The following is a 22,338-nucleotide window of genomic DNA, read 5'->3' as shown; positions in this document are numbered from 1 at the left end:
TGGTCACAATAGGTATGGAGGGTTCTCATTACTCGTGACCTTCTCAATCTTGTTTTTAAAATCCCTCCTCCGATTGATGAAGAAGATGAAGTCTACCATAAATGGGTAAAAAATGATAACATGGTTATTAGTTGGCTTATTGTGGTCCACTGGGAAACTTCGAAGGGTATTTGGGACACATGTGCTAAGCTCTATTCTAGTACCGCCTCCTTGCAAAGAGTATATGATGTTTTCCAAAGTATGTTGGCTAACAAACAAGGAGATAATATTCATGAGTTTTTGGCCCGGTTTCGCGGTCTTCTCTAAGAATGGAAAATTGCTCAACCATACTCTACCGACATTGTTGTCCAAGAAAAATAGCACGAGGCCTTGGCAGTGGCTATTTGCCTTGCCAATATTAAGCCGTATCTAGAGGTGGCTAAGACTCAGCTTCTTAGTTCCTCTGCCCTTCCCTATTTTGATAACTTCAGTGCAACATTGTTACGGATTCTTGATCCATCTCCTCCTTCTCCGATTGATGCTCTATCAGCTATGTTCTCTGGTAATCGGGGTACATCATCCCCATTTCGAGGATGTGGCCGAAATACAAGAGGAGGCCGCAATAGAGGTAGTCGAATGGGTCCGACCCATTCCCGCACTGAGCCTCGATTGTGCACTTACTGTGGTTGTCAGAACCACCTTGTGGATTCATGCTGGAAACTCCATGGTAAGCCTAATTGGGTGACAACCAATCCAGCCTCAGTTAATATTGAGAAAAAAGAGGACAAGACTGATTCTCATTCTGGGAAAGTGACTATCTCTTTGAAAGACTATGCTGTAATTCAGAAGCTAAAATCCTTATTGGATTAGTCCTCTACTCCACCAGGCCCTACTTCTGCCACTACCATTGCCTCAGGTATGCTTTCTTCCGCTTCAACCCCTTCCTCTTGGATCATTGACTCCGGGGCTTCTGAACACTTGTTAGGTAACAAACACATGCTTCATTCATTGTCTCCATGTCTTCCTCATAAATTGGTCACTATTGCTAATGGTTCCCAAACCAAGGTGCTCGGCAAGGGTTTCTTCTCTCTTACCGCGTCTATTCCTCTCAAAGATGTGTTATTTGTTCCTCAATTTTCATTAAATTTGCTCTTCGTTAGTCAATTAACCAAACAATTGAATTGTTTTGTCACCTTCTCACCATCTTTATGTATATTTTAGGATCTAACTACGAAATAGGTGATAGGTGGCGGCCATGAAAAAGGGGGTTTATATTACTTTACTCTTACACCAATAGCTACTATTTCATCCACTACATCCGAGGCTCAAATGTGGCACAACCGGCTTGGTCATCCATCTATCTCGTCACTTCGTTCATTAGTTCCATCTCTTAAATCTTTGTCTAATTTTAATTGTGAGACATGTCAATTAAGTAAGTATGTTAGGAGTACATATTCTCCTCGTCTTACAACTACTAGTACTGCTCCATTTGAATTAATACATTCTGATGTATTAAAGGTCTCTAACATTTTTCAGGTTCAATATTTTGTTACTTTTGTGGATGATTTTACCCAAGTGACTTGGTTGTTTTTGTTTAAAGGACGATAAAAAATTCTTTCAATTTTTAAAAACTTTCATGCAATGGTTCTAACGTAACTTGGAAAAAAAATTCAAATCCTTATATCCGATAATGCTAAGGAATATTTGTCTAATGAGTTCAAATCATTTTGTGAGGGTAATGGGATTCTTCATCAAACATCATGTACCTATATCCCTCAACAAAATGGTATTGCTGAAAGAAAGAATCGTCACCTCCTTGAGGTTGCTCGTGGCCTCCTCTACTCAATAAAGGTACCCTACTTTTATTGGCCTCATGTTATTCTTACAACATGCTTTCTCATCAATATGTTACCTTCATCAGTACTTAGAAATCAAACTCCGTATTCTGTTTTGTTTCATGGTGAAGATCCATTTTCTCTTCTTCTTAAAGTATTTGGTTGCACATGTTTTGTTCATGATACTTCACCACGTACAAGTAAACTTGATCCTCGGTCTCTGAGGTGTATTTTTTTGGGGTATTCTCGAACTCAGAAAGGATATATTTTTTATAATCCTACACTTCGAAGGTTGATGGTATCTCGGGATGTGACTTTCTTTGAAGACACTTCCTTCTACTCCTCACATGAGGCTCCTTCAGGGTTTACTTCTACTCCTACCACTCCATGTCCGCTTGTGCCATTTCATGAAGATATTACTCAACCCCCTGAAGCACCGGCCGCCCCCTCACCTAATTTGAAAACTATCTTAGTCAAAAAACTTTTGTTCTTGAAAAAAAATTTTATATTTTATGTGACTTGAAAAAGAAATTTTGATTGTCTTTCTTTGATTCATCTTGTTCATTTTCACATCTTGTTTTTAGTTATCATCTTGTTCTCATATTTTTCTCCTCCTTACTTTGATATTCTAGACACATAAAATTTGATTACCACAACACATGGAATTCTTCATTGTTGTTACCTCTTTCTTGTACCTCTTCTTCTACTTCTCCCTCTTAGGCTAGAGATCTCTTTGTTCTTTACCAAGAGACCCACTTGCACAAAATAATGATGAGAGAAGAAAAACACTCCTAACCATACCACAAAGTTCCATAGACAAGTCAAAATATTCATAGTTTGAAACACATTCTACTCAATTGTAAAGACAGAAAAATGGTCCAACGTTGAACACAACAAAGAGATTACTCCCTTTTAAAGGGTAGCTAAAAAAATATCTCTTGGGTGAAGAAGGAAAGGACTTGACTTAAGCTGGATGTTGAACACACTCTTATACATTTAGGTATTGGGTCTATAAGATTTGCTCTGAAGTGATTTTAATAAATACAAATTGAAGAACGCACTTTGGGTAAGGGTGTGAATAAAAAAAGATAGCAACTTGCATACTTCAAACGAAAGGAGGCATACAATGCACCTCATCACACTTCCAAGTAAGAAGGGAAAGCTTTTAGACCAATAGATGGATACAAAAATGGCGAAGTTTGACTCAAGAGAGGCATAAAAAAATAATTCCACTATAAACATGATGATTGAGGAAACTTAAAATAATCTTCAAAAAGAAAGTTTTGAGATAGAACATACTAATGGAAACTACATAAAAATAGACTTATCGTACAAGGAATTATTTTTTAACAAAACTTAACCAATTTGGAAAGAAAATTTTCAAGAGGTAAATTCTGGAATAAAGGAATTTAGGATACTAATATTTGGAATTTACAAATGAAGAAACAAGACTTTCTTATTTAAGATTTTTAGACTTTATCAAAAAAGGAAACTAAACTCATATAGGAAAAAACTTCTTTTAAGGAAACTAATGTCATATGAGATCAAGTAAAGGAATTTATGATGGACAAATATTCAACTTGATAAAATTTTAAACCAAAAAAGTGAAGCAAAAAATTAACTTAAATTAGGATTTTTGCATGCAACAAGCTACCTCCATGATCTTTGATTCTTCCAATATGATATCTATCTAGAAAGATCATATTGAGAAAAGGTTTATTGTGATAGAAAGTAGATTCACATAGCTTTCATTTGAGATGTAGTTCTCAATATATAATCTGAGTCATTAGTACAAACTATTCAAAAAGGCGAGGCTTTCTGCTACTACTCAAAACGTTTTGTTGCTTGACCTTTGTTGCTTCAGATATCGATTTCTCTTTCTAGAAAATCTGATAACAGCATGAGTTGGATAGTAGACTCAAAGATCTTTCAAAAGGTATATAATTTGTTATATGAAAAATATGGTCAGAGAGAAATTCATAGTGTTAAATTGGGTCGAAGGCCCTATCCCAAAATGACTAGCCATTTAGGAAACCTCTTATGCCAACAAATAAACTCAAGATCTTTAATCTCACTAATCTATGTGGGATTATTCTTTAACACTCCCCCTCACTTGTAGGCACATGGATAATTTGGGTAGAAACCCTCACGTGTGGTATGTGGATAACTTGGGAGAATTCCCACATACTAAGTGGTTGCTTTGATGCCATGTTAAATTGAGTTGAAGGCCCTATCCCAAAATGACTAGCCATTTAGGAAACCTCTTCTGCCAACTCATAAACTCAAGATCTTTAATCTCACTAATCCATGTGGGATTATTCTTTAACACATAGAAAAACATGAATTGGAAAGAAGACTAAAGGGAAAAACAAGAAAGTCCTCTTTTTTATTTTTCTAGGGCCAACACCTAAACACGATATCTCGAAGGAAGGAGAGAAGAGAGGAGATCTAACACTTAGGAGAGAGGAGAGAAGAAACCAAGAGAGAGAAAGAAGAGGAAAAGAGAGAGAGAGAGAGACAGGCGTAAGAATGAACTTGAGCCAATACGAAGAGGCTTAAATGCACTATCCCATGCCTTGAGGTTGTATTTCCAGTTGTGGGGAGGTGTCTACAATGACTAAAATCTCCTTAGGACTACATACTTCAAAATAAAAAATACATAAGAATATATACACTAGCATGCATAATTACAATTCTATGCCATCTTTGTGGAAGTTCCCCTTATTTACTTGACATGCCACCCCTATACACATGGATGGCTTTTAACATGGCATACGAGGCTAGGACATAAAGGAATAGATTCCTAAAACAGATTACCCTAGAAAAACCTAGTGAGAGGACAACCAAATTAAAATATAAAAAAATAGGAGAGAAACCTCATGGTGGTTTCAAAAGCGACAAAAAGCTCTTTCAAACTTAAGAATATAGTTTCCGCTTCTCGACCTCTTCAACTAATCCACATGGATTTAGTTGGACCTGCTCGAATCTTGAGCTTAAAGGTAAAACATCTCACCTTAGTTGTTGTAGATGACTATTCTAGGTTCACATGGGTAGATTTCCTAGCACATAAGGATCATGTATTTACATCCTTTACAAAAGTATATGATAAAGTTTAAGCATTATCAATATTAGGAGTGACCATGGAGAAGAATTTGAAACTTCACATTTCAAGGAATATTGCACACGATATGGCATAGATATACTTTTTCAGCACCTCTATCTCCTCAACAAAATAATGTTGTTTAGATAATAAATAAAACCCTAACTGAAATGGCAAGAGCTATGTTACATGCACACAATTTTCCACATAGATTATAGGTTGAAGTCATAAACATGTTGCTATAATATAAACCAAGTTAATATGAGGTCCCTTCTCAAAAAAACACCTTATGAGTTGTACACGGGCATCCTTTCCTATACAACCTATTTTCGAACCTTTGGATGCAAAGTATATGTATCAAAAGAACCAAAAGTGAAATCAGGGAAGTTTGACACTAGGACTTATATGGGAATATTTCTCGATTATTCATCTCATAGCAAGGCTTATGTAATATACAATAAGACATCAATGAGAATCAAGATGCCACTGCATGTTAGATTTGATGAATCTAATTCATCAAATCCAACCCCAACTCCAATTTATGATGTCAAAGAGGGAAATCCCTTTGATTAATCCATAAGATGTCTACTCCAAGATCAAAATCTTAAAGACAACCTAAATGATACGATTAACTAAGAAGAACCTCCTATGGAGACAAAGAACTTGAGGTTCATGGCCACCCCCCCCCAGCCCCCACCCCCTCCCCTCAAACAAATAATCGGTGACCCCCAAATTAAAATTTTAGTAAGAAGAACAACTCATGAAGCTATGGAGAATACTGCTTTTGTTCCTTAGTTAGAGCCCAAACACTTTTCTGACCTGAAGAGGATGATTTTTGGATCATGGCAGTGCAAGAAAAGCTAGATGTTATGGACTCTATAGCAGGACGAGTCATCCAAAAGCGACGCGAGTGAGTTGGTGACTCAATGGAGCAGCCAAGTACGATAGGATTTATGTGTTTACTTTATTTCATTATTCGATAGCATGTAGGCTAACAATGGCAGTATTGTAAAAACAATAACTTGGGTCCTTGGCGTGAATTGCTTTAAGAGAGCTCACGAAAGGGAATAGGGCCAGCACGAATTCAGCCTAATCAGGATCGGTGTTCTCCTTAATGAACCCTAATCAGGATCGGCATTCTGCTTGACAATCCCAAGGTTTAGGTCTCCCTTCGATGAGCCTGACTTCGTATCTCCATTCAATCCTTCATCTCTTTCATTCACGGCAACATAGGTCGACCAAGTAAGTCTGTTCGGCCTGGTTCACCTCCTACTCCCCTTGGCGATCCTTCACTTCGTCGAGTGACGATGTCTATGGTCAAGGACCATAAAAATTTGGTATCAAAGCAGGCAAGCATGGGGGAGTCTTCAAGCAATGAGGAATTTCTAGCAAGGTTCACGGAATTGGTCAATGCCATACAGGTAGAGACTGAGGGCCAATTAGCAGCACTACTGGATAGCCGAGTTTCTGAAGAGGTATCTCAGAAAATAAAGGAGGCAACTAATTGTATGTATGAGATGCTTTCAGGAAGAACACTTACCCTTAGAGGGGGGAGAGATGCCCTCCGAATAGATAGGGCGTACAACAGACTGGACGCACCGAGCACACAACATATGGGGGATATTTCAGTCCAGGCAGTGGGGCGGTCCCAACATACACTAAACTAGACTTTTCGGTTTTTAATGGGCTTGACGACCCTTTAATTTGGCTATATCATTGTGAAATTTTTTTTTACAATCAAAGAACGGCTGAAATAGACAAAGTTGGGTTGGCTGCATTTCACATGCTCGATGAAGCGCAACTATGGGGCCATCAACTTGAATTGGAACATCCTGGCATAGATTGGGATGAATTTAAGGAATTGTGCACCATTAGGTTTGGGCGGCTTGCTCAAAGCAATCCTTTGGGCGATTTAGTCCTGTTAAGACAAATGGGTAGTGTAGCACAATACCAAAAGCAATTTCAAGAGAAATTAGCGCTAGCAAGCAAGGTGGTACGAGTGGACCAGCATGTTAGTTTGTTCACGGCTGGCCTCACTGAGTCCCCACATTTGGAAGTAGAACTCCTTGGACCTACGAATTTGACCAAAGCAACGAATTTGGCTAGAGCCTTGGAGCCCAAACAAAAATTTCAAACACGAAGACCAGTCTGGCATGGGGGGAAGAATAGTTCGGCAGTGCCTTCCACAGCACCACTGTGGAGAAGTAATGTTGCTACCACTAATTCTCCCGCACCTAAACCTCTTCCATCCACTCCAACATTCATCCAGAAATTAAATAGATCTGAAATTGAAGAACGTAGATCAAAGGGGTTATGTTATAATTGTGATGAGCAGTACAAATTTGGCTATCAGTGTAAGAATCTATTCTGGTTAGAAGTTGAGGATGAGGAAGAAGAAACTCTAGAAGTGGAGCAGATCGAGGTCATAGGAGCCTGCCATTTCCTTGCACACAATCACAAGACTCCAGTCCACCACAACAATGCAAGTTTGTGCCTTAGTCAACGATCAACCCCTTTTTAAGTCTTGTGGACTCAAGGAGTACTCATAATATTTTGAGTTTCGCTGCTACCAGTATTTACAGCTTTCAATTCAACCATGACCAGTAGCTTCAATGTCTGTTGCAAATAGAAAAAAGGTTCCAAGTTATGGGGTAAGCAAAGCAGTCATGTTTACTATTGATACTAATCACTTTTCTACGGAATTTTTTATCATTCCACTTCTGGGATTTGATATGGTTTTGGGCATCAAGTGGCTCCAAAAATTGGGTCCAATCTTGTGGGACTTCGTAGCATTGACAATGAGATCTGAAGTTGAAAACAAAAAGGTTACATTATAGGGCCGTAAAACTAAGGTGCCAACACAATTACATGGGCTTCAGCAACAAACCCTGGTGGACAACAATTTAGATGACTTGTTAGAGGAATTCACGGACCTCTTTTAGGAACCTATTACTCTACCGCCATTGAGACATTGTGACCACATGATCACTTTGAAGGCTGGGTCGGAAGTGGTGGTTGTAAGACCATATAGGTAGCCCCATCTCCAAAAGGATGAAACTGAATGTCAATGCCAAATCATGTTGTTGGAAGATAAGCTCAAGCCTAAACGACCAAGGAAGGCCCACATATGTAAGATTATTATAAGATGGGCCACAAGACCAATGAAGGCCCACAAGATGAGCCCATGCCCATAAGAAGTAGGACCCACAATGATTACCATGACCTGACATCCTTATCACATCAGTTGGAAGATCAAGAAGGATTCACACAAGTATCTTTATCTTAGGATCACGACCAAGAAGAGTTTTAGTTTGAGTTATATTTTTCTTCTATCAATATTGAGTTATTTAATTATGCTAGGACTTATCTTTAAGTGTTAGAGTTTGGGTGTAATTGGGACAAGTGTAGTTTTATTGTAATTGGACTCTCATGTACTCTAATGACAACAAGTTATTGATGTCAATGAAGTATTTCATTTTTCCATAAATTCAACGCATGTTAGAACAGGGCCTCATCCGACTGCATAAGTCCCCTTTCTCCTCACCAATTCTATTGGTAAAGAAACATGACAATACTTGGAGGTTTTGCGTGGACTACCGTGAGTTAAATTCCAAGACCATTGTTGGAATTTGTGTTTGTATCGACCGGGCCAGTCCTTGTATAAGATCCGTGGGGTTGCTTTCCTAACAAGTTCGAGCCTTTTAGCCCAATGGTTTTCAACATGGTATCAGAGCAAGTTGGTCCCGAGTTCGAATCCCGCTGCCCCCGAATTTGTCCTGGGTTTTTTCAGTGAATTTGTTCCGGGTTTTTCCGGTGAATTTATCCACAGGTTTTCCCTGTGCAGGGGAGTGTTGGAATTTGTGTTTTTATCGACCCGGCCAGTCCTTGTATATTTACCTGTTGTCTTTCCTAAAAGGTTCGAGCCTGAAACCATTGCGCTAAAAGGCTCAAACCTTATTCTTCCACCAGAAACACCGTTTCCTAATTCTACATTCCCCTCATTTTCCTCTGTATCATTATTGGTTGTTATTATTGTTATTTGTAATATTATTATTAATTATCATCATCTTTATCATTATAGACTATTTGAAGTCTTACACGTGAGGTTTTCTCTATCTTCAAAATGCCCGTAAACCTCACTTCTAATGCGATCCCAGCTGTTTTGAAAGGAGATGTAAATTTGAAGCCTCTACTCCAGGTTTTGGAGATAAAGCTGATCCGGGCATCTCAGGATAGGTATAAAATTATCCTCTCAGATGGTGTCTCCACAGAGCAAGCAATGCTGGCCACTCAGCTTAATGATCATGTGAAGAGTAGGAAAGTGCAAAATGGATCTGTAGTTCAACTGATTGATTATATCTGCAGCACTATCCAAAATGGCAAGATTATTGTGGTTCTGAATATGGAAACTATTATTGAATACTGTGAGGTTATTGGGAATCGAAAATGGGCTGCACAACTAGAGTCTGCCCCTTCAAGGATTTCATCTGACAGCATGTCAGAACGAAATATTGGAGTACCTTTTGGTGGCACATGTGATCCTGCTCCTTCAGTTAGAATCAATAGCAGTGTAACATCAGGTCCCAATAACATGACAACAAGCTTCCGACCCACTGTTCAACCATCGTACCAGCCTCCTCAAAGTTACAAAAATCGTGGCCCTATTGCAAAGAATGAGGCTCCAGCTCGAATTATACCTATAGAAGCCTTGAATCCTTATCAGGGGCGTTGGGCAATTAAGGCAAGAGTTACTGCAAAAGCTGAACTTCGACGTTACAACAATGCCAAAGGAGATGGCAAGGTGTTCTCTTTTGATCTCCTTGATTCTGATGGAGGAGAAATTCGGGTCACTTGCTTCAATTCTGCTGTAGACCGTTTTTACAGTATTGTTGAGGTTGGTAAAGTCTATGTAATATCAAAGGGAAGCTTGAAACCTGCTAAGAAGAACTTCAACCATCTTAATAATGAGTGGGAAATACTTTTGGATGCTAGCTCAACTATGGAGCTCTTTCCGGATGAAGACAGCACAATACCTAGGCAACAATTCTCTTTCAAACCTATTAATGAGATTGAAAATGTGGAGAACAATTCTATCGTGGATATTATTGGTATTGTGGTATCAGTTAATCCTTCAATGCCTATACTGAGAAAAAATGGTATGGAAACACAGAGGAGAATCCTGAATCTGAAGGATGCCTCGAGTCGGATTGTGGAGTTATGTCTATGGGGCGAGTTCTGCAACAAGGAAGGCCGAGAGCTGCAAGAGATGCTGGATTCAGGATTTTTCCCAGTTTTAGCCGTAAAAGCTGGGAAGGTAAATGACTTCAGTGGCAAATCAGTTGGAACTATTTCTCCCACTCAGCTTTTTGTTAACCCAGATTTTCCTGAGGCTCACAATCTTAGAGCTTGGTTTGATGGAGGGGGAAAAGATATCGCTTCTCAGTCTTTCTCTAAGGACATTATTCCACAAGGCTCATGGAATGAAATGCGCAAAACTGTGTCACAGATAAAAACGGATGGCCTTGGTAGATCAGAAAGGCCTGACTGGGTCACCATAAAGGCAACAATTGCTTTTATTAAGACAGATAATTTCTGCTACACGGCTTGCCCATTGATGGTTGGAGATAGAAAATGTAGTCGGAAGGTGTCAAGATTGGGAAAGCTCAGATGGAGATGTGAACGATGTGACAGGGAGTTTGAGGAATGTGATTACCGGTATCTTCTTCAAGCACAAGTGCAGGACCACACCGGACTGACTTGGGTTACAGCTTTCCAGGAAGCAGGGGAAGAGCTCTTGGGTTGCTCTGCTAAGGAGTTGTATGGTTTAACACATGAAGACAAAGATGATGCCATGTTTGGGGAGATTATTCGTAATAGTCTCTTCAAGCAGTACTTGTTACAGCTGAAAATTAAAGAGGAGATTTATGGAGATGAGCAAAAAGTAAAAATCACTGTTGTTAAGACAGAGAAAGTGGATTTTTCAGCTGAAAGTGTGTATCTTCTCAATTTCTTCTGAAAGGCACATTGCTACACCTGAAGTTAGATTAGGTTAAAGTGTATTGATTGAGTTGGTGTGATTATTATTAACAGCAGGAAACTTGAGAGGGCAGATAGATGTGTGGTAATACAAGGAAATATGACACTTGAAGGACACTTTGTGGTTGTAACTATCAATGGTTTCAACATGGTATCAGAGCAGGTTGGTCCTGAGTTTGAGTCCCGCTCCCACCGAATTTTGTCCCAGGTATTTCTGGTGAATTTGTCCTGGGTTTTTCCAGGAGTTTGTCCCGGGTTTTTCCGGTGAATTTGTCCACGGGTTTTCCCTGTGCGGGGGAGTGTTGGAATTTGTGTTTGTATCGACCGGGCCAGTCCTTGTATAAGATCCGTGGGGTTGCTTTCCTAACAAGTTCGAGCCTTTTAGCCCAATGGTTTTCAACAACCATTAAGGACAAGTTTCCTATACCAATTGTAGATGAGTTATTAGACGAATTGCATGGAGAACTTTTTTTCACAAAGTTAGACTTGCGCTCGGGGTATCATCAAGTCAGAATGTACCCTCCAGATATAGAGAAGACTGTATTCCGTACTCACCATGGTCACTTCGAGTTCCTCGTCATGCCCTTCGGTCTATCAAACACCCCTTCTACATTTTAGGCCTTAATGAACGAGGTATTTAATGCATATCTCAAAAAAAAAAATCTTTAGTATTCTTTGATGATATTTTGATCTACAACAAGTCATGGAGTCAGCATTTGAGAGACTTGCGTCTAGTATTCCAACTTATTCAGATGCATCATTTATACTTAAAACGCTCCAAGTGCTCATTTGGTACAAACCAGGTGGCCTATTTGGGTCACGTTATTACATCCACAGGAGTAATAGTGGACCCGAAAAAAATTGAAGCCATTATACATTGGCCGCAACCGCAACATATTTCAGCATTAAGAGGATTTTTGGGCTTAGCAGGGTATTACAGAAAGTTCATTTACAACTATGCGCCACTAACTGCTCCTTTATCCAAACTTCTCCACCGCAATGCCTTCCAGTGGAATGACAGCACTGAACAATCATTCCAAGCACTCAAAGAAGCTTTAGCCTTAGCTCCGGTAATACAGTTACCAGATTTCGAAGATGTATTTGTGGTAGAATGTGATACATCTGGAGGCGGAATTGGTGCAGTGCTTCAACAACCTCAGCACCCTATTGCCTATTTCAGCCATCAACTAGCACTTCACCATCATAAGTTACACGCCTACGAACGTGAACTCATTGGCCTAGCTAAGGCCATCTGCCATTGGAGACCTTATTTATGGGGGAGATTTTTTCTCATCCGCATAGACCACTATAGTTTGAAGTTTGTGTTGGATCAACGCATATCTACTTCTCCCCAACCCATTGATTTTAAGGTGGAACACAAGGTGAGTACATTGAACAAAGCTGCTGATGCCCTCTCCCATCGTTCCGAAGAACAACTGCATCTTTCCGCCATTAGTCAACCCACTCCTCTCTAACTTGATTCCATTAGAGAGGAACACCAGCACACACTAGAATTAAAGGAGTTGTTGCAGCAGATTGCAGAGGGAACACTGTCAACCAAATGGTTCGTTCATGACCACATTATTCTATATAAACAACGTATCTATTTATCTCACACTTGTCCTTTGGTACCAATGGCTGTCTCATCTTATCATGACAGCACTCATGAAGGCCTTTAGAAAACTTTACAACGAATCTGGAGAGATTTTTATTGGCAAGGGTTGAAATCCACAGTTGCAACGTATGTGCTGAGTGTCAAGTGTGTCAACGGAACAAGACAGATCATTTGAGTCCAGCCGGAGTCTTACAACCACTCAATCTTCCCACACAGGTTTGGGCAGACGTTTCTATGGATTTCATTGAGGGGCTCCCAAAAGCTTATGGAAAATTTGTTATTTTTGTCAATACTACCCAAAAGACCGGCCTATTAGGAGCAGAAGGCATAGGTACCTAACCCAAGACCAAAACATCACACCCACCTTCACGAGCCAATGTCCATAGCGGCCCACTCTCGCGACAGTCCACTCTAGCGATGGCCCACTCTAGTTTCTGCTAGGTTGCCCCCTCCGCTAGGTCGCCCCCTCCACGCAGGACTAAATCAATTTGAAAGAAACCAAGGTTTGACTCAAGTACCTAGATCCCAAACCCAATAAGTAATAGAAAATCAATGGGTTTTTAGGAACAAAGAAAATGAAGAAAATTAAATTGTGAGAAACGAAGCTAGGTTAGTTGCCAAAGGTTACAACAAAGAAGAAGGAGTTGGTTTTGTGAGAATTCACCCATGGAAAGACTAGATGCAATTAGAATCTTATGAGCCTATGCTTATCACATGAAATTCTAGTTATACCAAATGGATATAAAAAATGCATTCTTAAATAGGTATATTCAAGAAGAAGTTCATGTAGAGCAACCCGAACGTTTGAAGATATAAGTAAGCTTGACCATGCACTATATGGGTTAAAACAAGCTCTCAAAGCATGTTATGAAAGACTTCGCAAATTCTTTTACAAAAATGGATAAAAGAGAGGTAGTGTGGATAAGACTCTATTTACCAAAAACCATGATGAAAATCTAATCGCCTTTGGTTCTTCAAACCCCTCACTATGTCAAGAATTTGCTAGTTTAATGAAGAATGATTTTGAAATGAGTTTAATTGGTGAACTCACATTCTTTCTTGGAGTTCAAGTTATATGCAGTTTAAAAATGGAACCTTCATAAATCAGTTCAAGTATACAAAAAGGATTGTTTAAGTGATTCATCATTAAAAATCTTAAGTCAATTAGCACACCCATGACTTCGTCCTTAAAACTTGATTCAGACAACTCAGATAGGGCAATTATTGATCAAAAACTTTATAGAAGTATGATTGTCTCTCTACTCCATTTATCAGCTAGGAGACCTGATATTATGTTTTTGGTATGCCTATGTTCTAGATTTTTATCCAATCCTACAGATTCTCACTAAGTGGTTGTGAAAATAATTTACCAATACCTACTTGGAACACCAAAATTGGGACTTTGGTACTCCAACTCCTCTACCATAGATCTAGTAGGTTACTCCGATGTTGATTTTGTCAGATGCAAAATTGACAGAAAGAGTACAAGTGGTAGTTGTCAATTACTTGGAAATATGTTTGTTTCTTGATTTATTCAAGAAACAAGTTGTCCTATCTACTATCGAGATTGAGTACATAGTTGTTGGAAGTTGTTGTCCACAACTTCTATCAATGAGACGACAACTGGAGGACTATGGATTAGAGAAAAATAAAATTTCAGTTCATTGTCACAACCTAGGTGTCATGTCTAAGTAAAAACCCAATTCACTACTCTCAATCCAAACACATTAAAATCAGACATCACTTCATCCCAGAGTTGGTCCAAACCAAGGTAATTATAATTAAATTTATTCCAATAAAAAACCATGGTTGGCTATCTTCACAAAGCCATTAGGACTTCATCAGTTCACTATGCTTCATATTCTCAGGTATTTTCATAAAGCAACTAGGACTTGATCAGTTCACTAGACATGTGAAACCCACTTCATCTAAATAGCCTGATAAAAATCTTGCTAGACATAACATCCCATAAAATCCATGTTAGGTGAGTGAAATAGAATCTTAGAAATCATCTTTATTCACTCTGCATAAGGCATGATCAATCATTGTCTACCAATAATCAATCAAACTTAATGACATGATCGATCAATGCCCTTCCCCACGATTCAAACCCCTAAAAAATGTAAACACTCTTTAAGTTCACACCTTTTCTTCTTTGGGCTTCCTATTTTTCGTTTTTGAATCTCAAATCCTCATTTCAGAATTGTTCAGACAAAGAGGATGGCTATAAAGGATCCTCCACAAAGAGTAGAAGAGTTTTGTTGAGGAAATGCAGAATTGGAGAGATCACTTCTGAACACGGAATCAATAGAATCAATAGAGTAAGTATTTGAAAAAAAATTCTTCAAAGAGCATGGTTGAGCCTACTCGACTAAACCTTAGGTTTTGTGGATGTGAGGTTATGGGTTTCAAGAAGGCCTTTGGGCTATATATGAAGCTTTTTGAAAGTTTGAATCACACCCACCTTTGTGAAAAATTTCTATTCAAATCGGGAAATTCAAGAGTTTTCACAAGGGAACCTTAGACTTACATTTTTTGTCAAGAAGACTACCATAGAGTTCAGATTAGAAGACCTCAATCGGATACTGGTGTTGAATTTATGTAAAAAAAAAAAACTTCATTGACTTCATTAACTTATTATAATCAGAGTACATGAACCTCTATTTATAATAGAGGAAGGTAGTAGAGCTCAATTACAATAAAACTACCTTTGTCCCAATTACACCCAAACTCTAACACTTCAAGATAAGTCCTAGCATAATTAAATTACTCAATATATATAAAAGAAAAACATAACTCAAACTAGAACTCTTCTAGGGCGTGACCATAAGATAAAGATGCATTTACGAGTCCTTCTTGATCTTTCAACTTATGTGAAAAAAATGCCAGCTCGTGGTAATCATGGTGGGTCTTACTTCTTATGTATTTGGGATAATCTTATGGGTCTTCCTTAATCGTGTGGCCCATCTTATAATTCTCTTAGATATGTAGGAATTCCTTGGTCGTGTCGGCTTGGACCTATCTTCCAACACATCCCCTCAAGATGGGGATGAGTGATGAGAATGCAAAATGTCATATTTTTATCCCTTAAGGCTTAGGCTTTTATAATTATTTGGTGCCTAAATATACTCGTTATTCTTATATTTTGATTTAGGATGCGAATGGAAGTGTTAAGTGCAAAACGAAGTTCATTGGGTAATTCTAGACAATTTTGACATTTTTGCGTAATCTGGGCATAACTCTCTCATCCGAGCTCTGATGGAGATGATTCAAGATGATATGGAATTAAAAGAAAACATTATACAACTTCTAAGTTTTTAATTTTGAGGAATAGGGTTGCATTTGGGTCAAAACCGGGCTTGAAGTCGCCGCATGTGCATTGTGACCTAGACCGGATGCACGAAAAGAAAAACCCTAAACCGGAAGAAAGAAGGGGAATAAAAGGAGAAAAGGAGTTTGGCACCCAAGACCTCATTTTCTCTTCTCCAGATTTTACTCTCTCTTTTCTCTAGTTTTTTCCTTCATATTTCTTCATTGCCTTCCATGGCTAAACTTTCAGACTTGGTCAAAGAAAACTGAAGACTCGGTATCAATACAACTATGAGATCTGATTTATTTTCATCATTCAATTTAAGTTTTGAGTATCTAATGTTCTTCTGAAATTTTTTTTCATGATTGTCTCGTTTAATCCCTAGGAAGCCTACTATTTTATTACTCGTTGCAATCTATTGCTAGGTTAGAAGTCAAATCTGGAATTGTTTGATTTCTCTAACCTATGAAGCAATCAAGATTTGATGATTTGTTGCATCTGGAATTATTAGATCTAGAGTTGAACACAATAAAATTATTATTTTAATTTTTTCTTTAATTTACTTTATTTTATTTCAATTTAGGCCACATGGGTATTTAACAGGGCGAACCCTATTTAAGGGGTAAGAGTAATGAGAAAGACAAGCATTGATTTTAGGTAATTTTAGGTTAAACAGGCTTGGAACTCTCCTTACGAGTTCTAGGGTTTTCAAGTTTCCCTTTGGCTTGATCTTCGTTTTCTCTTCTTCCTCCCTACGAATACCAACGAATCCTTGTGTCAGATCTGGGACTATAAAAACTAGTATCAGAGCGGGAACCCAATGAGTCATTCTATATCCCCAGAAGAATGGATGGCGATGCATAGAGAAATATCCCTAGAAGAATGGATGGTGATGGGCAAAGAAATCAGAGAAATGTGATGGATTGGCATTGAAGAGGAAAAAAAATACTTGAATGGCGTACAGCCTACGTGAAAAAATTTCTTGCAAGGAAGCAACTGGCTTCCGCAGAAAAGGTCATACGACCAGAAATCTCTGAGCAAGACTGTTATGGACTCAATAGCATCACGAGTTACCAACAGGCGTAGGAATTAATTAATGTGGTTTTCAATTGTCATGTAATTTATTTTGGTTTGGTTTCGTTTACAATTTATTTAGCTTGAACCAGTGACCCAAGGATCTGAATTGTATTTGGCGTCCTCAACCCTATTTAAGGGGATGCCTAGGTTAATGGAAGGTAGCGATTGAATTATCAAATTAGCCTAGAGTAAATTAGAGTAACAGGTCGAGAGATCCTTCAAGCTCTCCCCCTTTTTTTCCCAAATCCCCTTTCCGAATTTCTTCTTTACATCACTCCATCAATCTATCCCTACGTCAAGCAAAGCAATGGAAGGAAGAGAAGAGAGGAGGGTGACAAGATCCATGGCTCGTGAGGATCCTAACAACGTGGTATCAGACAGGTCCACCCTCAATGACTTTTCTGCTCCAGAGGACATACGTCAAGTGCTTTCAGATCTTCAACAAAGGTCCACGCATCAAGGTGCTGAAATTACTAACATCCATTAGTCATTGCACATGCTGGAATCTTCTCTCCAATCATCATCTGCCAGCTTTCAGCACTTCAATCGGCAGCGCCACCACCAGCAACAAACTCTCAACCACCGGCAGCACACCACCCACACTTCACGCCACCACCTCACCACTGCGCCCACAAACTGTTCCTATGGCTGCTCACACACAGGGACCAACTACGGTTCCCAGGTACTTTAAACTCAATTTTCCTACATATGATGGCTCAAAGGATCCTTTACTTTGGTTCACAAAATGTGAGAAATTTTTCTATCATCAACAAATGTTGGATGTGGACAAGGTCACGTTGGCCGCCTACCACCTGCTAGATGAAGCGCTCATGTGGTTCCAGCACTACCGAAATGTCCATTCGACTCAGGATTGGCTAAATTTTAAACATGCTTGTCAAATAAGGTTTGGACCTCCAGCTAGTACCAACCCAGTGGGGGAATTGATCAACTATAAACAGACTTTAGAATTGTACCAGAAAACATTTCAGGAAAGGATGGCCCGCGCGAGTGAATTTGTTCCACCTCACCTGCATGTTCAGATCTTTAATGAAGGCTTGACCGAGTCAGTTCGCTTGGAAGTGGAATTACATGGTCCTATAGACTTAGACTCAGCCATGAATTATGCCAGGGTTGTGGAACAGAAACAAAGAGTTCTGAGGGAATCATTAGGCAGAAACCCTTTTGGACCAACAGACTACTGGGTACTGCACCTGAGCCACGTTTTGGTTCTTCAGCCCCTAACCAAGCAGAGCAGTCTACAAGTGTGGCCCCCCACAATCTTCCACGTAAATTCCTGACTACACAGGAAATGGATGCAAGAAAGGCCAAGGGCCTCTGTTTTAATTGTGATGAACAATTTCTCCCATGACATACTTGCAAAAGATTATTTAGTATAGAACTTTGGGAAGAGGGTTCAGAAGTGCTTCTTGAAGATGATATTGTTGAAGAGGAACAACAAGACCTAGAGCTCTCCCTCCATGCCATGCATGGCCTGCGTAGTTCTAATACTATGCAGGTAAATGCCAAGTTACACCATCTCTAGTTACTTGCTTTAGTTGATTATGGCAGCACATATAATTTTATCAGTAAGCCTGTAGCAAAACAATTGGGATTAGAAATCCAACAGCAAAAGGGTCTCTCGGTTTCAATGGCCAATGGGGCTAAAATTGCCAGTGTTGGGTTATGTGCAGCCAACCCTTTTACTATTGAGGGACATTCATTTAAGGCTGACTTACTGGTCATTCCTTTGGCAGGATTTGATTTGGTGCTCGGGGTAAAATGGTTTCAGCTATTAGGCCCTATATTGTGGCATTTTCAATCTCGGACTATAACATTTACAACACAATAGAGCCAGATTACATTGCAGGGTATTAAGGCACAGGTGCCGAGCGCACTTCACACTTTCCAGATTCAAAGCATTGGTGATTGTAAGTTATCTCCATTACTTACAACATTTGCAGATTTATTTAATGACCCTACTGGTCTACCACCAGTGCGTCACTGTGATCACCGTATTCATTTGAAGTTGGGAACCGATCCAGTGGTGGTGCGTCCTTATCATTACCCACATATACAGAAAGATGAAATCGAAAGACAATGCCTGAATATGCTCGCTCAGGGAGTTATCCAACCCAGTAGGTCTCCCTTCTCATCCCCTATTTTACTGGTCTGGAAAAAGGATAAATCATGGAGGTTTTGTGTCGACTACAGGTAACTCAATTTGCATACAATTAAAGACAAGTTCCCCATCCCAGTGGTGGACGAGTTGCTGGATGAGTTACATGGTGCTACGATTTTTACCAAGTTAGATTTGAAATCGGGCTATCATCAAATTAGAGTTCACCCTGTAGATGTGGAGAAGACTGCGTTTCGCACGCACCACGGTCATTTCGAGTTCCTCGTCATGACCTTGGGTCTTTCCAATGCTCCCTCCACCTTCCAGGCCCTCATGAATGAGGTATTTTCCTCACTTCTGCAGAAATATGTGTTAGTATTTTTTATGACATCTTTGTCTATAGCAAATATTGGGACGAACATCTCCAACACCTCCATCAGGCATTTACCATTCTACGCTCCCATCATTTTGTTTTGAATGAATCCAAATGTTCTATGGCCACTTCAGAAGTGGCATATTTGGACCACGTTATATCAATAGTGGGCGTGAAGGTTGACATAAGTAAGATACAAGCTGTCATAGATTGGCCTCCTCCCACCTCCCTTACCGCATTAAGGGGATTTTTGGGCCTAGCGGGATATTACAGAAAATTTATCCGTACTTATGGCCAGATAGCAGCACCACTCAAGAGCCTTCTCAAGAAACATGCATTCACCTGGTCTTCCTCAGCGGCACAGGCCTTTCAGCAGTTAAAGGAGGCCTTTGTTATGGACTCATTAGGGGTTTATTTGCAATTTCTATTCATTAGGGGTTTATTTGAAATTTCTATTCATCAAGGGTTTATTTGTAATTTGTTGAACTTATGGCCTTTGGCATGTTTTCCCTAACTCCCATATAGGGACGTGAGATGAATGAAGAAAGAAGCATTGAATTAATTAGTTGAAATCAGGTCAGATTCTCCCCTCTGAGGTAGTTGTTATGCCCCGGATCTAACACGCGATGAAGACGATGAATAGGGAGGATTGTTGTGATGTTTTGAGCCTTCGAAGGGAGCTCAATCTTGGACCTCAAAGGCAGAATCCGACCTAGACCTCAGAGGGGAGAATCTGACCTGATTACAACTAATTACTTCAATGCTTCTTTCTTCATTCATCTCATATCCCTAAATAGGGAGTTAGGGAAAACATGCCAAAGGCCATAAGTTCAACAAATTACAAATAAACCCCTGATGAATAGAAATTGCAAATAAACCCCTAATGAATAGAAATTGCAAATAAACCCCTAATGAGTCCATAACATTTGATACCAAGTTGTTACGCCCCAGATCTAGCACGTGATGAGTCATGTTGGTGTGCTTCTAGATTTAAGGTCTCCCCCGATCTGACCAACGCCAACGATGTCATAGCCGAAAACCCCTCTGATTTTCCCAAATCGTCGTCGTTGTTCGGCTTTGAAATTCCGTGTGCTGAAATCTTAATTTGTGGTGATGCAAAGCCTCTCTGCTCCTCCGGATCTGAGATTGACCCCAAATCCTCCGCAGAGGCTTCGGCTGGTCAACGGGACAAAGTGGTTACTTTGTCACCCAATTTCCCGTCGGAGATAGCTTCTCCAGCGAATGCCTCTCGATACTCCGTTGTTAGCCAATACTTCACCCAGGCATCACGCCATTTCTGTATCTCTTCCACTGCAAAACCATCTGCAGCCATTTCACGGACTTGTCTGTGCATCGCCAACCATGGGCCCTCGTGGCCCATCGTGTTCCCGCTCTAATACCAAGTTCTTACGCCCCGGATCTAACACGCGATGAAGACGATGAATAGAGAGGATTGTTGTGATGTTTTGAGCCTTCGAAGGGAGCTCAACCCTGGACCTCAAAGGGAGAATCCAACCTAGACCTCAGAGGGGAGAATCTGACCTGATTACAATTAATTAATTCAATGCTTCTTTCTTCATTCATCTCACATCCCTATATAGGGAGTTAGGGAAAACATGCCAAAGGCCATAAGTTCAACAAATTACAAATAAACCCCTGATGAATAGAAATTAAAAATAAACCCCTAATGAATAGAAATTTCAAATAAACCCCTAATGAGTTATCCCGATCTACAAAAGGAATATATTCCAGCGACTATTTTGACCCAGACATTAGACAGCGGCAACCCCAAATCGTGCACATCGGAGGGGTTTTTTCCCTCCCCTATCTCCCATGAAGCCATACATCTTCTACCGGTGGAGAAAACCACGACACTGGCTGAACTGGCAATTTATGGGGCACAAATTCCGCCGGAACGGGCCAACGAGTGGCTGCCATATTCACCACAACAGCGCAGGTTTGCCTTTCGCCACCGGACATGGAGGAGGCTCCGTCGGCGCCATCGGAAACAAATCCGGTGGGCTTTGGCTTCCGGATTCTCATTCTCAGCCTCACCCTTGCCCTCAGAAGATCAGTGGGGAACCATATCCAACGAAATTTGGGGTAAGATTTTGAAGCGCCATCTAATTTTTGTTAAAATCTGTGGTTCCATGCGGTTGAAGGGCCTCCAAGGTGATGAGCAACAACAACGCTGCTCGGAAATTGGGAACGAAAGCTCTCTGTTTCGGGAAGCCACAAACCAGAGCCCAAATGCGGGAATTTTGGCTTGGGTCTATGCAAGTCGAGATCAAATTTTTGGGAGGATGCCAGAATCTATAAAACTAATTTTTTGGGAATGTCGGGAAATTTTTTTTTGGTGGGTTTGTTTTTCTGTGGATGCGTACAGTAGCTGTATGGAGGTGAATTGTCAAATTGCAGAGGGGCGGTTTCCTTTTCTGGATAACAGGGAGATAAAATTCTTTTGGGTAGTCAATTTGAAGCTGAAACTTGGACGGAAGGTCTTTGTTTCAAAGACTAAGGCTTCTGGTGTTCCTACTAACTATGAATTGCATAAAACTGTTCTTGGAGATGGCCATGTTGTAAATGTTATTGACACTCCTCGGCTATTTGATACGGTGCTGATTCATATGGACATAGTAACAGAGCTTGTCAGATGCCTTGCTTTATCAAAGGATGGAATTCATGTTGTCCTTCTGGTTTTCTCAATTGGAAACCGGTTTTCAGAGGAAAAAAACCCTGCCTTTCAAAGCCTTAAGCAGAACTTTGTCAATCCAGAAGGTGTGGTTGCCCAAAAGATTGTTGTCCAGAAAAATAGTCAAAGAGGAGTACATTTTCGTCGTGCAGGTCCTCAGGAGAAGCTCTATTTCAACCCACATGATGTCAAGGCTTGCATTGTC

General features: G+C 39.9%; 1 protein-coding gene across 1 annotated transcript; it reads left to right on the top strand.

Annotated features, from left to right (window-relative positions):
- Nucleotides 1-9,037: 9,037 nt before the first annotated feature.
- On the top strand, nucleotides 9,038-20,838 carry LOC137942996 (replication protein A 70 kDa DNA-binding subunit A-like). Its single transcript, XM_068788705.1, has 3 exons — nucleotides 9,038-10,926; nucleotides 14,282-14,336; nucleotides 20,437-20,838. The coding sequence occupies exons 1-3, from the start codon at nucleotides 9,038-9,040 to the stop codon at nucleotides 20,836-20,838; spliced, it is 2,346 nt and encodes a 781-aa protein (XP_068644806.1).
- Nucleotides 20,839-22,338: the final 1,500 nt, after the last annotated feature.

Source organism: Aristolochia californica, unplaced genomic scaffold (assembly GCF_029961685.1).
Source record: "Aristolochia californica isolate CCGP_79_NKW_82.1479 unplaced genomic scaffold, dmAriCali1.0.hap1 SCAF_10, whole genome shotgun sequence".
NCBI classification, from domain to species: domain Eukaryota; kingdom Viridiplantae; phylum Streptophyta; class Magnoliopsida; order Piperales; family Aristolochiaceae; genus Aristolochia; species Aristolochia californica.
Note: the sequence above shows the minus strand (reverse complement) of the source record. Positions and strands in the feature narration are given on the sequence as shown.

What these genes read in the sequence shown, in the direction of transcription:
- LOC137942996 (XM_068788705.1), top strand. Translation starts at nt 9,038, where the DNA reads ATGCCCGTAAACCTCACTTCTAATGCGATCCCAGCTGTTTTGAAAGGA. An exon ending in GTGTATCTTCTCAATTTCTT is followed by an intron (nt 10,927 to 14,281) that starts CTGAAAGGCACA and finishes TCACTACTCTCA; the next exon opens with ATCCAAACACATTAAAATCA. An exon ending in CAGAGTTGGTCCAAACCAAG is followed by an intron (nt 14,337 to 20,436) that starts GTAATTATAATT and finishes TCTAGATTTAAG; the next exon opens with GTCTCCCCCGATCTGACCAA.